The sequence below is a fragment of the Amia ocellicauda genome, chromosome 20 (assembly GCF_036373705.1).
Source record: "Amia ocellicauda isolate fAmiCal2 chromosome 20, fAmiCal2.hap1, whole genome shotgun sequence".
Taxonomy (NCBI): Eukaryota; Metazoa; Chordata; class Actinopteri; order Amiiformes; family Amiidae; genus Amia; species Amia ocellicauda.
Genome location: NC_089869.1, coordinates 24540857 through 24555522, shown reverse-complemented (window position 1 = coordinate 24555522; position 14666 = coordinate 24540857). Strand labels below are relative to the sequence as shown.

The 14666-nt window shown below is 45.4% G+C and overlaps 1 protein-coding gene across 1 annotated transcript in view; it reads right to left on the bottom strand.

Annotated features, from left to right (window-relative positions):
• Positions 1 to 12073: 12073 nt before the first annotated feature.
• The window catches only part of wdr11 (WD repeat domain 11), a 28332-nt gene continuing 25739 nt past the window's right edge, over positions 12074 to 14666 (bottom strand). Inside the window, exons 27-29 of the mRNA XM_066693006.1 lie at positions 14452 to 14597; positions 13940 to 14019; positions 12074 to 13232 (exon numbers count right to left, since the gene is read on the bottom strand). Of these exons, the coding sequence (XP_066549103.1) occupies positions 13072 to 13232; positions 13940 to 14019; positions 14452 to 14597 (387 nt within the window). The 3' untranslated portion in view covers positions 12074 to 13071. The remainder of the gene's footprint in view (positions 13233 to 13939; positions 14020 to 14451; positions 14598 to 14666) is intronic.

Sequence of the window (14666 nt, the reverse complement as noted above, 5' to 3'; positions counted from 1 at the left end):
TTACAGAAAGAAAGTTTACAAATGAGAGGAGGCCATTCGCCCCATCGTGCTCGTTTGGTGTCCATTAATAACGAAGTGATCCAAGGATCCTATCCAGTCTGTTTTTGAATGTTCCCAAATTGTCTCTTCAGCCACATCGCTGGGGAGTTTGTTCAGATTGTGACGCCTCTCTGTGTGAAGAAGTGTCTCCTGTTGTCTGTCTTGAATGCCTTGAAGCCCAATTTCCATTTGTGTCCCGGATGCGTGTGTCCCTGCTGATCTGGAAAAGCTCCTCTGGTTTGATGTGGTCGATGCCCTTCATGATTTTGAAGACTTGGATCAAGTCCCCACGTAGTCTCCTCTGTTCCAGGGTGAAAAGGTTCAGGTCCTGAGTCTCTCAGTAGGACATTCCCTTCAGACCTGGAATAAGTCTGGTTGCTCTCCTCTGAACTGCCTCTAGAGCAGCGATATCTTTCTTGAAGTGTGGAGCCCAGAACTGTCCACAGTATCCAGATGAGCTCTAACTAGTGCATTGTACAGTCTGAACAGCACTGCCCTTGTTCTCAATTCTACACTTTTGATAATATACCCTAGCATTGCGTTTGCCTTTTTTATTGCTTCCCCACATTGCTTGGATGGAGAAAGTGAGGAGTCCACGTAGACTCCTAGGTCCTCCCATAGTGTAATTATAGTGGACATTTTTGTTACCTGCGTGTAATACCTTGCACTTGTCCACATTGAATTTCATTTGCCAGGTGTCGGCCCACAACTGGATATGATCTAAGTCCCTCTGAATAGCCTGTGCTGCCAAGATTGTATCTGCTGAGCCGCCTATTTTAGTATCATCTGCAAATTTGACAAGTTTGCTAACTATCCCAGAGTCCAGATCATTAATATAGATTAGAAAAAGCACAGGCCCTAGTACTGATCCCTGTGGAACTCCACTAACAACCTCACTCCAGTTAGAAGCGACTCCTCTAATCGACACCCTCTGTTTCCTATACATCAACCAGTTCATAATCCATCTACTTACATTACCCTGAATGCCTACAGCTTCCAATTTGAGGATCAGTCTTTGGTGTGGAACCTTATCAAAAGCTTTTTGGAAATCTAAGTATATCAGATCATATGCTTTCACATGATCTACAGCTGCAGTTGTGTGTTCAAAAAATTATAATAAATTAGTAAGACATGCTCTGCCTCGTCTAAACCCATGTTGACTATCTCCAAGAATATGGTTTTCATTAAGATGCTCCTCTATTTTCTGTCTAATATTTTTTTCCAACATTTTACAGGTGATGCAGGTGAGACTGATTGGTCTGTAATTTCCTGGCTCAGTTTTGTCCCCTTTCTTCTGGATTGGTTTGACATTTGCTGTCTTCCAGTCAGTTGGCACATCCCCTGTTCTAAGTGTCATTTGGAATATTTGAGTTAGCGGTCTATAAATAATTTTCCTAATTTCTTTAAGTACTGTTGGAAATATCCCATCTGGCCCAGGTGATTTGTTTGTTTTTAATTCTGCTAGTCCCTTTAGTACCTCCTCCTCATTTATCCTGATCTCTCTTAGGGTTTGACTGGACTGACTGTCAACCTGTGGCATGTCATCTGTTTTTTCTTTTGTAAAAACCTCTGTGAAATACTCATTTAGAACATTTGCCACATCTTGTTCGTTTTCCAAGATACCTCAATTTTTGCCCTTTATCTGTTTCACTTCCTTCTTTATTGACCTCTTGCTGTTGTAATATTGAAAAAAGCTCTTTGCATTGGTTTTAGCTCCAGAGCTATGTTTCTTTCTATTTCCCTCTTTGCTTTCCTGATCCCTTTCTTAAGATCTCTTTGCAGCTCAACATATTCTATGTATTTTGTTTCGTCACTTGTATAACGTTGTCATGCCAATAAAGCCCTTTTGAATTTGTATTATCATTTAATATATTTTTGTCAAATTCTATTTGTTTTCAATGTAAATATATTACAACATTAAACTATGATGATTATGATGCAGCTGTGTTGATCATTATTCTGGACTGATACCTGAAAGGTTCTTGGTTCAAATCCCCTCTGGAGCACACTTACCACATGGAGTTTTGCTCCATATAAACCAGTGAGACCCTACTAATATAATTTTACATAACACACAGTACATATTGGGACAATGCAATTATTTCACAGTAGAAGTAAAATAAAATGTATGTATAGGGCTGTACATTTAAAATTGTATTATTGTCACTTTTATTTTCACGTAGGCTTGTTTAAATTAACCTATTGTAGCTGGTCTAATATAAATCATAGCAGTCTTGTATTATATGTATTATTTAGACATGTATTGGATGCCTTATAAGAGTAGACAAAGTAAAAACTAGGTTCAACATCAAATAAAAATATGATCAAATAATAGCCCTATATTCATCGTGGTACTAATCTGAAACTGCAATTCCAGGAGTAAAATCAAGAAAGTCAAAACGTTTTGTTTGCAAAGTCTTCTGGCAATTCCTTGGTGTGATTATTCTATGAGATAATTCTGTATCCTCCTCCATGCTCAAGGACAGATCGTACAGAAGTAGAAAGCGTCAACACCTGTGGAAAGTCAATGAGTGAGTCTACAGTGGGCATGTCATGTAAATAAGACTACAAACAAAATGTCGATTTTACTAAAGCTTAACGGAAGACACCATTTTACATGTTTTATTGTTAACCGCGAAAAATAACATTTCCACAAACTTTAGGAAGCAGTACTGCATTACTTTCCATGTAGTGTAGAGGACAGCGTTATATTACAAACAGATGTTCTAATAAATAAAACTAATATTAATACAAAAATCGGGTGTATGTTTATTTAAATGTATGCAAGCTGCTGATGTTGATGTTTGACAATGTAAGAGGATTTGTTTTCCTAAGCATGGTTTGGTGTAACTGAAACTCATAGGCAAATTATAATGACCTCAGTAAGATTAGTGCACACCTGTGACTTGACAGTGTCTTCCCTCTGATCATTTGTGACCGATTTTATACACTGAAATATTTTTGTTAAAAAAAAATATATATATATAGAATTAATGTAAAATTGTGAGGTGTATGTTGGGTCAAAATTTTCTGATCCCAGATAATCCGCTTGCGCACGTGACTTTGCTCCAAAGCCTGTATCAAAATGACAATGTGTCGAAACACTATGCTACATTATGCACTTTGATCTTCTGCAGGAAGTGCTTTCCATCCAACAGGAAGTGACCTGACACCTCTCAATACAGACATTGTAAACATACTCCACTAGGTGGCAGCGAAAGTGAAGACCATGCCGATGTACCGCACTGCACTCAGCCGCCGCCCCGCGCTGCTGCTTCACACAGCAGAGAGGAGATCTACAGCAGCGCCATCTGTCTCCGGCTACAGGGTGAACTAGAGACACTGAGAGGACTGCGTGACCGAGGCTGTGCCGCCACCTTGTGATGCACACTGGGCCACAGCGCCTCGGCTCCACCGGTGAACGGATGTGTGTCCGAAGCTATAGAGTGTGTTAGCTTTAGGACACTGGACTGCGCCACTCGGATTCGACCCCTGCAAACTCACCCGCACCCTCCCCACACAGGATGCTTGGATCTTGTCCAACAAGACACCAGGTAAGAATATAACCGGTTTATTAAATGAACAGTTTATACACTCGAACACAGTGCGAAGCATGAAGTGGGTAGCTGCCAGTAACGCAATAAAGTAGGGAATTAATACAAATAGTAAAATCAGCTAAAACCTATACTAAAATGCCTTTAATAAAGTTGACTGAAATACTTAATGTATAAACTTTAAAAAGACAATATTGTTGTTCCCTACAGGTCTTCGTGGAGTTTCACTCAACCTCTATTAAAGATGTATCACGTTAGCAGCTACAGTGAGGGAAATAAGTATTTTATCCCATATCAATCAGCAAGATTTCTGGCTCCCAGGTGTCTTTTATACAGGTAACAAGCTGAGACTCTCTTAAAGGGACTCTCCTAATCTCAGCTCGTTACCGGTATAAAAGACACCTGTCCACAGAAGCAATCAATCAATCAGATTCCAAACTCTCCACCATGGCCAAGACCAAAGAGCTGTCCAAGGATGTCAGGGACAAGATTGTAGACCTACACAAGGCTGGAATGGGCTACAAGACCATCGCCAAGCAGCTTGGTGAGAAGGTCTCCTTCGGTCTGGGGCTCCATGCAAGATCTCACCTCGTGGAGTTTCAATGATCATGAGAATGGTGAGGAATCAGCCCAGAACTACACGGGAGGATCTTGTTAATGATCTCAAGGCAGCTGGGACCATAGTCACCAAGAAAACAATTGGTAACACACTACGCCGTGAAGGACTGAAATCCTGCAGCGCCCGCAAGGCCCCCCTGCTCAAGAAAGCACATGTACAGGCCCGTCTGAAGTTTGCCAATGAACATCTGAATGATTCAGAGGAGAACTGGGTGAAAGTGTTGTGGTCAGATGAGACCAAAATCGAGCTCTTTGGCATCAACTCAACTCACTGTGTTTGGAGGAGGAGGAATGACCCCAAGGACACCATCCCCACCGTCAAACATGGAGGTGGAAACATTATGCTTTGGGGGTGTTTTTCTGCTAAGGGGACAGGACAACTGCACCGCATCAAAGGGACGATGGATGGGGCCATGTACCGTCAAATCTTGGGTGAGAACCTCCTTCCCTCAGCCAGGGCATTGAAAATGGGTCGTGGATGGGTATTCCAGCATGACAATGACCCAAAACACACTGCCAAGGCAACAAAGGAGTGGCTCAAGAAGAAGCACATTGAGGTCCTGGAGTGGCCTAGCCAGTCTCCAGACCTTAATCCCATAGAAAATCTGTGGAGGGAGCTGAAGGTTCGAGTTGCCAAACGTCAGCCTCGAAACCTTAATGACTTGGAGAGGATCTGCAAAGAGGAGTGGGACAAAATCCCTCCTGAGATGTGTGCAAACCTGGCGGCCAACTACAAGAAACATCTGACCTCTGTGATTGCCAACAAGGGTTTTGCCACCAAGTACTAAGTCGAAGGGGTCAAATACTTATTTCCCTCATTAACATGCAAATCAATGTATAACTTTTTTGAAATGCATTTTTCTGGATTTTTTTGTTGTTATTCTGTCTCTCACTGTTAAAATACACCTACCATTAAAATTATAGACTGAGCATTTCTTTGTCAGTGGGCAAACGTACAAAATCAGCAGGGGATCAAATACTTTTTTCTCTCACTGTAGGTCCCATCACACACACCGCTCTTGTTTAAATAGCTGCCAAGATAAGTAATAAGTTCTGGTTCGTCTCCCTCTTCAGGTCGCTGGACGCAGCGAGGAAGACTGTGGAATCAGACGGGTGAATGACCACTGATATTCTTAGTCTATAGACAATGTCCTCTTTTGGGGAAGCAGCGCACCAGCCTATAAGGGGAATAACGCAAGTCTGTATCGCTGTCTCTGTAACCAATAAAGACATTCAACAACCCAGCTGTTCAGTGTCCAGTCTCCTGCGTATTTTCCCATGGCACACATGTCCAATCACTCCAGGCTTCCCCGTAGGACCCTCCTCCCGCCCTGTACCGCCACACTCGTCCCCCTCACTGGCAGCCGTTCTGTGCTGATCTTATGGTTCGGCTGAGGTGTTCCCTGCTGCGGCAAGGATGACTCTCATCGAAGGCAATTATCCGGTCCAGGGCTGGCATTGCCGCGCTCCTGCTTCCCCTGGTTCAAACATGCTTTCCTGGTCGTCTGGACAAAGCTCTTTGTTGTGGTAACCTTCCTTCCTCCTGGCTTACATCCCTCACATGGGGCAGGACAGGTGCTGGTGATTGGACTGCACTGCAAGGGCCGATCCAGAGTGCAAATGCAAACAATACGTGATTAATAAACCCAAAACAACCAAATTAACCCATCATTGTGCTGTGGAAATGTGTATGGTTATTTGTACACTGATAGTCAAAGGAGACCTAACCATGTGCATAAAAAGCAATACATCTACAAAAATAAAATGCAATTAAACTGAGTTTGTGACATGTGTAGTCAGTGTCACTCACTACAGCCTGAGGTAGAGACTCCTGTGACGCCACACACATAAGAACATAAGAACATAAGAAAGTTTACAAACAAGAGGAGGCCATTCGCCCCATCGTGCTCGTTTGGTGTCCATTAATATTTAAGTGATCCAAGGATCCTATCCAGTCTGTTTTTAAATGTTCCCAAACTTTCAGCTTCTACCACATCGCTGGGGACTTTGTTCAGATTGTGACGCCTCTCTGTGTGAAGAAGTGTCTCCTGTTTTCTGTCTTGAATGCCTTGAAGCCCAATTTCCATTTGTGTCCCCGGGTGCGTGTGTCCCTGCTGATCTGGAAAAGCTCCTCTGGTTTGATGTGGTCGATGTCTTTCATGATTTTGAAGACTTGGATCAAGTCCCCACGTAGTCTCCTCTGTTCCAGGGTGAAAAGGTTCAGGTCCTCAGTCTCTCAGTAGGACATTCCCTTCAGACCTGGAATAAGTCTGGTTGCTCTCCTCTGAACTGCCTCTAGAGCAGCGATATCTTTCTTGAAGTGTGGAGCCCAGAACTGTCCACAGTATCCAGATGAGCTCTAACTAGTGCATTGTACAGTCTGAACATCACTGCCCTTGTTCTCAATTCTACACTTTTGACAATATACCCTAGCATTGCGTTTGCCTTTTTTATTGCTTCCCCACATTGTTTGGATGGAGAAAGTGAGGAGTCCACATAGACTCCTAGGTCTTTCTCATGCGTTACTTCATCCAGTTCTATTCCTCCCATAGTGTAATTATAGTAAACATTTTTGTTGCCTGCATGTAGTATCTTGCACTTGTCCACATTGAATTTCATCTGCCAGGTGTCAGCCCACACCTGAAAATTATCTAAGTCCCTTTGAATAGCCTGTGCTGCCGCTGAGCCACCTATTTTAGTATCATCTGCAAATTTGACAAGTTTGCTAACTATCCCAGAGTCCAGATCATTAATATAGATTAGAAAAAGCACAGGCCCTAGTACTGATCCCTGTGGAACTCCACTAACAACCTCACTCCAGTCTAATCGACACCCTCTGTTTCCTAGACATCAGTCAGTTCATAATCCATCTACTTACATTACCCTGAATGCCTACAGCTTCCAATTTGAGGATCAGTCTTTGGTGTGGAATCTTATCAAAAGCTTTTTGGAAATCTAAGTATATCAGATCATATGCTTTCACATGATCTACAGCTGCAGTTGTGTGTTCAAAAAATTCTAATAAATTAGTAAGACATGCTCTGCCTCGTCTAAACCCATGTTGACTATCTCCAAGAATATGGTTTTCATTAAGATGCTCCTCTATTTTCTGTCTAATCATTTTTTCCAACATTTTACAGGTGATGCAGGTGAGACTGATTGGTCTGTAATTTCCTGGCTCAGTTTAGTCTCCTTTCTTGAGGATTGGTATGACATTTGCTGTCTTCCAGTCAGTTGGCACATCCCCTGTTCTAAGTGTCACACACGGGCACAGCCTTTATTATCACCACAGTGATGGAATCTAATCACGGTCTAGTCAATGTGAGGAGAGATGAGGAAGAGAGGGGGTGATGGCACAAGAGGGAGGAGGAGCAGTGCATCTGCAACACCATATATTTCCCCTATTGCGCAGGTGGGGTCAAAGCATAAACTCTCTCATAGGCTGAGAGCACTGCCACTCAACAGGACTTCCACGGCTCCGCCCCAATATTTCATATAGTGGGAAACTCAAACCCGGCAGATGTATATAAATTAAATAATAATAATAATAATAATATAAAAGGATTTCTTTGTGTTCTGTTTTGAAGTGTAAGTAAATTGCCACTGGGAAACGATTGTTTGAAAAGTACTTTTAATATAAAAAGGAAATAACAAACAAGTTCAAGTAGATTTACAGCGGCTCCCGGATGCTGCATTTAACGAATAAGTAAAATTAAGAAGAATAAAGAAAATAACTCTGCATGGAATATTACAGGGCCTTTCACAGGACAATGTGGACAAACTATAAAATACAGACCTTAAATGTTGGAAAGAATAATTTAAAATATATAATATTGCAAACTGAATAACAACTTTACAAAATTCAAATGTGTTGATTTGTTTGGCTTACACAACGTATAACTTTATTTTGAAATTAATAAAAGTATAATAGATTAAACATACTTTTACAAAAAGGTGTAATAAAAGCAGTTGATCCGTTTTCTGATAGGTGACACATAATTCAATTAGCCTGTTAACTTAAAATATTGCACTTGGTGTCGATATCTACCTGTAACATTGTAAAATAGGCTCCAACTTACACCTCCGTGCCGGTCATGCACGGTCATGCTCCAGATGTTCAGACCAGGCCTGACAGAGAAACAGAAACCGAAAGCAACGCAAAACTGTGTTGCTGTGTCTGAAATTAAAAGCACGTTTTCTCCATTGGGCGAGGAAAGAGGTGGCATTGTTGGACGGAGAAAGAGGAGGAGGTCAGAGAGGGAGAGGCATTTATTAACTGGGGTCTTAACACACATCTGTCCGGACTGTCTGCGTGGCTTCGACCTCCCGACCACCGGGTTGAATTGCGGCCCTGGCTCGGGGCCCTGTGTGAGGCTCCTGGAGGGAGGCAGCATGAGCCAGGCCCTCAGTGCTGGGGCTGCACTTTCACTCGCCCCCCCCCAGCTCCAGCGAGATTCAGGTCATATTGACTCTGTGATAAGGAGAGAGGAAGTGCCTCAGACTTGGCACAGACTGTCCATTAAAGCAGTGAAGTATTCGTGAAGGGGAGAGTGGAGATCCTCTCTGGAGATCTGCTGAGAGCAGGTAAGGGGGCTGGCAGAGGAACTCAGGAAGAGGGAGAGAGACGAGGAGAGAGAGAGTGGATAATAATAATCATCATCATGCTAATAAGCAAGCAATGGACTCATTACTCAATAAGGAACGTCGCTTTAGTCATTTCTCCTCAGTGCCCAAGAACTGTTTTCATCACAAACATCATAAAACCCTGAACTGGAATTGCACGGCTGCTTCTCAGACACAAACGACGATTCTGTGTCGTCTTAACTTTTGAAATTCGGAGTCGTCTTTTAGTTAAAAAAGCACACATAAACAACAGGCAGGGGGAGGTGGCTGTCTCTCGGCAAGCAGGGTTTCAGGCCTGTGAGGGAGGCCTTTCTTCAGAGGAGGGAATTACAAGAGCCGGGCCCTCGGGCGTCGGGACAAAAGTCTCACAGGAGACGCTGAAGCCCCATTCAGGCTGAGCGGAGTTTGGGATGAGCGCTGGCTCCGAGCTCCGCTTCTCCGCGGGGCTGAGTGGCTCTGGGAACAGATCCAAGCTGTGATTGAAACGCCTCACAGACTCGTCTGCTCCGAGTGCAACTAAAAACAAGCCCATCTTAGCCAGAGCCTCCGTTAGCGACATATGACTCTCTAAAACCGCTGTAAAACTGCAGCACGACACTTCTCTCTTCTCTTCTCCACAAATTTATAAACACGGAAAACAAACCGAGTCAAGAGAAAAGCCACTGTTCAGACTGATGCGAGAGAATGAATGAGTACAATCAGAAATTAACTTCATGTGTGATTTGAGCACCGTGTTGGTGCTGAGCCCACAGCCGAGCTGCACCAGCTCTGCCCAGAGAGACTGAAAACACACCCATTTACTTGATTGTATCCCCCACTTATTGTGACCCTGTTTAAGTGATTTGTACTGATTTGGTCGAAACCCAGACGTCACTTTAAAAGTTTTCTTGAAGCATTTACTGACAGTGAAGGTGATTCATATTGCTGACATCTACTACACTTTTAAAGGGCAGCACTGACATCTAGTGCTCAACAATGTTCACTGCAGGTGACTTTTAAAGTTATTTTTCAATGAGACAGTCAATTCGGACCAGAACAGAATCACACGCACCCTGGGACACAAATGGAAATTGGGCATTCAAGACAGAAAACAGGAGACACTTCTTCACACAGAGAGGTGTCACAATCTGAACAAACTCCCCAGAGATGTGGCTGAAGAGACAATTTGGGAACATTCAAAAACAGACTGGATAGGATCCTTGATCACTTAGTTATTAATGGACACCAAACGAGCACGATGTGGCGAATGGGCTCCTCTCAATTGGACACTCTCTTATGTTCTCAAGAAAGATCTTATGTAATGCAGGGGGGTGGGGTTTATAGCTACTGATGGCTGTGGATTTTCAATCTCTTCAAGTAAAATATCTTCCCTTAAATCCTTCCAAGGCAGGAAGAGTTCAAGTAACATTTTGGGGTGTGTATAGTTTTGTGTATACCTCATACATGCATACAAATGGGTGACAAATTAAAGGAAAAACCTGACTGGAGGAACATAACGAATGCAGATGCCTCCAAACAGGTGTACTGCATGATACAATTAAGCAATTAACATCCTGTCATGCTCTGTGGCATGTATACAAATGCTGAGCAGGTCCAGCTGACCTTGAGTTTGGGATCAAGATGGCGAGAGGAAAGGATCTAAGCGACTTTGAAAGAGGGGTCATTATTGGGGCACACTGGCACTGTTGTACAGAGATGTGGAAAAAGTGATCTGGTCAGATGAGTCATCCTTCACCATATTCTGGACAAGTGGGCGAGTGCATGTGTGGGACACCAAGAGATCGGGACAGGCCTGACTGCTGGACCCTACAGTGAGGGGGTCCGGAGGCTCTGTTGTGCTGTGGGGGGCATTTTCCTGGCATGGTTTGGGTCCACTTGTCCCCTTAGAGGGAAGGGTCACTGCAAATCATGACAGTTATTCTGAGTGATCACCTTTATCCTGTGGTGACACATTTCTGTCCTGATGGGAGTGGTCTCTTCCAGGATGACAATGCCCATCCACAGGGCACGAGGGTCACTGAATGGTGTGATGAGTATGACAATGATGTGACTCATATGCTCTGGCCTTCGCAGTCACGAGATCTCAACCCAGTTGAACACCTATGGGAGATTCTGGACTGACGTGTTAGACAGCGCTCTCCGCCACCATCATCAAAACCCCAAATGAGGGAATATCTTTTGGAAGAATGGTGTCCATCCCTCCAGTCAAGTCCAGAGACTCGCAGAATCTGTGCCAAGAGCATTGAAGCTGTTCTGGGGCGTGTGGTGGACCAACATCTCACTGAGACACTGTATTTTGGTTTTTCCTTTAATTTGTCACCCGTCTGTACACACATACAATAAGACCATTTCTAACCTCACTTTCTGGAACCCAAAGAACCACAGCCAGCTCAGTGCAGCGTGAACACAGAGTCCCGGCCTGTATATATAATCGAACCCGTGGCTCTGTGTACCAGAGGACGTCTCCAATTCAACGTACACGGACACTCACTCACAAATGCCACTAGCAATAAGGAACGACACCACAGAAAGATTTTAAAGTATTTTATTGCATCTATAAATACAACCCAATTAACAACAGAATCGAATATAAGCCGGTCCCTATGATACCGTTTAGAATCACAAACATGGACAGAAACGGGGACGGCACAAATGATCAGTCTGTGACAAGAATCACAAGCAGCTGTAATACAGGTGTGTGTTTGTACGGAATATTCTGAACATTCAACAAGCAACAGATTCAACACTGAAATAATCCTCACAATCATAAAAAGACAGTAACTGTACTTCATTTGGTTTAATTATCTCAAGTTTAACTCTGGAAATCTTTAGCAATGAGTTCCTGCCTCGAGTCCACAGAGTCTTTCATCCTGACCAGGCATCCCCCCGAGACACAGGCCCGACACGGCACCCCAACACGGCACCCCCCCCCCGAGACACAGGCCCGACACGGCACCCCAACACGGCACCCCCCCCCCCCCCGAGACACAGGCCCGACACGGAACCCCCCCCGAGACACAGGCCCCGACTCGGCAACCCCCCCCGAGACACACGCCTGACACAGCACCCCTCCGAAAGAGATGCCCCGACACGGCATTTTTTTTTTTTCCAAGCTGTAACTTAAAAAAATGTAAAAAAACAAAAGAGGTAAACTACCATCTCATTTCAGCGCTTATGGTTGGTTTAAAATACAATAAATTAATAATTATAATAATAGCAATCATTTTGATAAGGTAGTGCTAAAAAAAAAAAAAAAAAAAAGGGAGACAGATTAATTTCCTCCCACTCTTTACAGAAGAGCTCGCATTTCTCCCCAAGGGATCGAATACTTTGAAATACTGTGCTGTTGCGCTGTTGCTCTGTTGCGCTGCGGTGGCGCAGTCTGCTGTGCGTAGTCTCTGCGACGCTGTTGCTGTGTCAACTACACACAGGGTCCACAAGCCAGCACTCTGCTCGGCCCTCCCAACATGGCTGCCGGGCACAGCAGGACCCCACAGTGGGCGGAGCCTGCAAGTTCCCTATAAACGTCGCTCTCCACCTTGCATAGCATCGCACTGTGTCTTATATTCTTTGATCTGAGCTCAAATTATTTAATTTATTCCTTATCTGCTTCCCACTCTGCAGAGTGCTTTCTGAGCTGTATCCAACACCCTGACAGACACTTGTCCACAGACTGGGTGCCCCCCTGAGGGGGCACAAAGTGCTTCTTTGCGCAGAGACTTGATTCCACCGGGTTACAGTTGATTTTTAATCAGATTACAACTGTTATCGATTTTGTTATGATTTTAAAGCTTAAAAAAACCTTTAATAAACAACCAGGACGGTCCAGGTCTGCCGGCCGACAGGAACCACCCGTGCTTCACCTCTGTGCCATCTGGGTCTGTCCAGAGCACGCCGTGGTCACAGGGAGCCGGCCTGGCACTCAGTATCAGTATCAGAAGGCAAAGGGTTAATTAGTAGTTGTATTAATAATAATGAAAAATCTATAGAAAGAACAGGAACAAAATCATCACTTGAATCACTGTACCACAAACCCTCCCGGACTGTGGAAAGAAACGCTCCCCTCTCCCGGTCAGAGACGCACACAGCGGTGAACACTGGAGGAGCAGGGGCCGCAGGGTGGAGAGCGGAGCAGGGCGTGTGGCGAGGGGGCAGGTCTAGGCAGAGGGGAGCGGGGAGCGGGGAGCGGGGAGCGGCCTCAGCGGGCAGTCAGTGGGGCGGCTCAGCCCAGCCCCTCTCAGCCCTCCTTCTCCGCCCTCTCCGAGGGGTCCGCCAGCTCGGCCAGCAGGTCCTCCCCGGCCCCCCCGGCGCGCGACGCCCACAGCAGTGCCCCCTCGCGCAGCCCCAGGCCCCTCAGCAGGCGCGCGTAGTCCGCGTACACCGAGCCCATCAGCTTATGTGCAGGAGGGTTAAGGAAAGACGGGAGAGTCGATCGAGCCCATGAGCCAATCACAGGCTGCCCTCGTATGCTTTCTGCACACCACCGAGGGCCGGGACTCTGTGCCCCACTGGGTCACCACAACCATTGTGGAAGCAATAAAAAAGACAAACACAATGCTAGGATATATTGTCAAAAGTGTAGAATTGAGAACAAGGGCAGTGATGTTCAGACTGTACAATGCACTAGTTAGAGCTCATCTGGATACTGTGGACAGTTCTGGGCTCCACACTTCAAGAAAGATATCGCTGCTCTAGAGGCAGTTCAGAGGAGAGCAGCCAGACTTATTCCAGGTCTGAAGGGAATGTCCTACTGAGAGACTGAGGAACTGAACCTTTTCACCCTGGAACAGAGGAGACTACATGGGGACTTGATCCAAGTCTTCAAAATCATGAAGGGCATCGACCACATCAAACCAGAGGAGACTGGATAGGATCCTTGGATCACTCAGTTACTAATGGACACCAAACGAGCGCGATGGGGTGAATGGCCTCCTCTCGATTGGACACTGTCTCATGCTCTTATGTCACCAAGGGAGCTCTCCATGGGTCTTTAAACTAAAAGCTGGAGGCCGTTAGGGGCTGGAGCTGAAGACACTTCACACTCGGGAGGCGACTCAATTAACCTCGTCCCCCCGGGTGTTATTCTCACACATTTCAAAGGATATAGGTGTTGTCGTTGGCTTCCATCACCCCGCACTTCAGCGAGGCTTCGATGAACAGCGCTGCTCTGTCAAAGTACCTCATGCTGCAGGACCGGGGGGGGGACCAAAAACACATTAAAAATGCAATAACTTCCCCATCAGCATCTGGGAAACACGTCAACACACATCTCTTGCCCCCGTTATTTAATTCCATGTCATATTTTAATTTACTGTGCATCACATTCACGCAGAGGCGGCTGTCAGGAAGTTTCGGGAAAGAAGATAAAACTCAGTTCTTATCCTGAAGCTGTCGGCTCGGCTGCTCATTAAACCGGCTTTCTAATAAACAGGGCACAACAAACACCTGACTGACGAGAGTTCAGACACCGACGCAGAGACAGAGAAACTGCGCCTACTTCACACAAGCTAACTACACCCTCCTTCCCAGGGGGCTCTGAGAGACACTACGCCCCCTAGTGGCTGAGGTGTCACTGTGGGGGGGGGGCAGAGTGTGGTTCTACAGTAGCGGACGTTACCTGTGCAGCATTTCTGCCACCCTCTGGAAGCAGCCCAGGGACAGGAGCACCAGCATGGCCTTGGACTTCTGGTTGACCTGGGGAGAGCACAGGTGATCCACCCAGCGCTTCAGCACCTCCGAGCACTCGGGGAAGCTCAGACGCACCTGGGGGGGAAACGGCAGATCAGTCCTGGCACACCGGTGCGTCACAACACCCCCCCTTGCCTGGCAAGA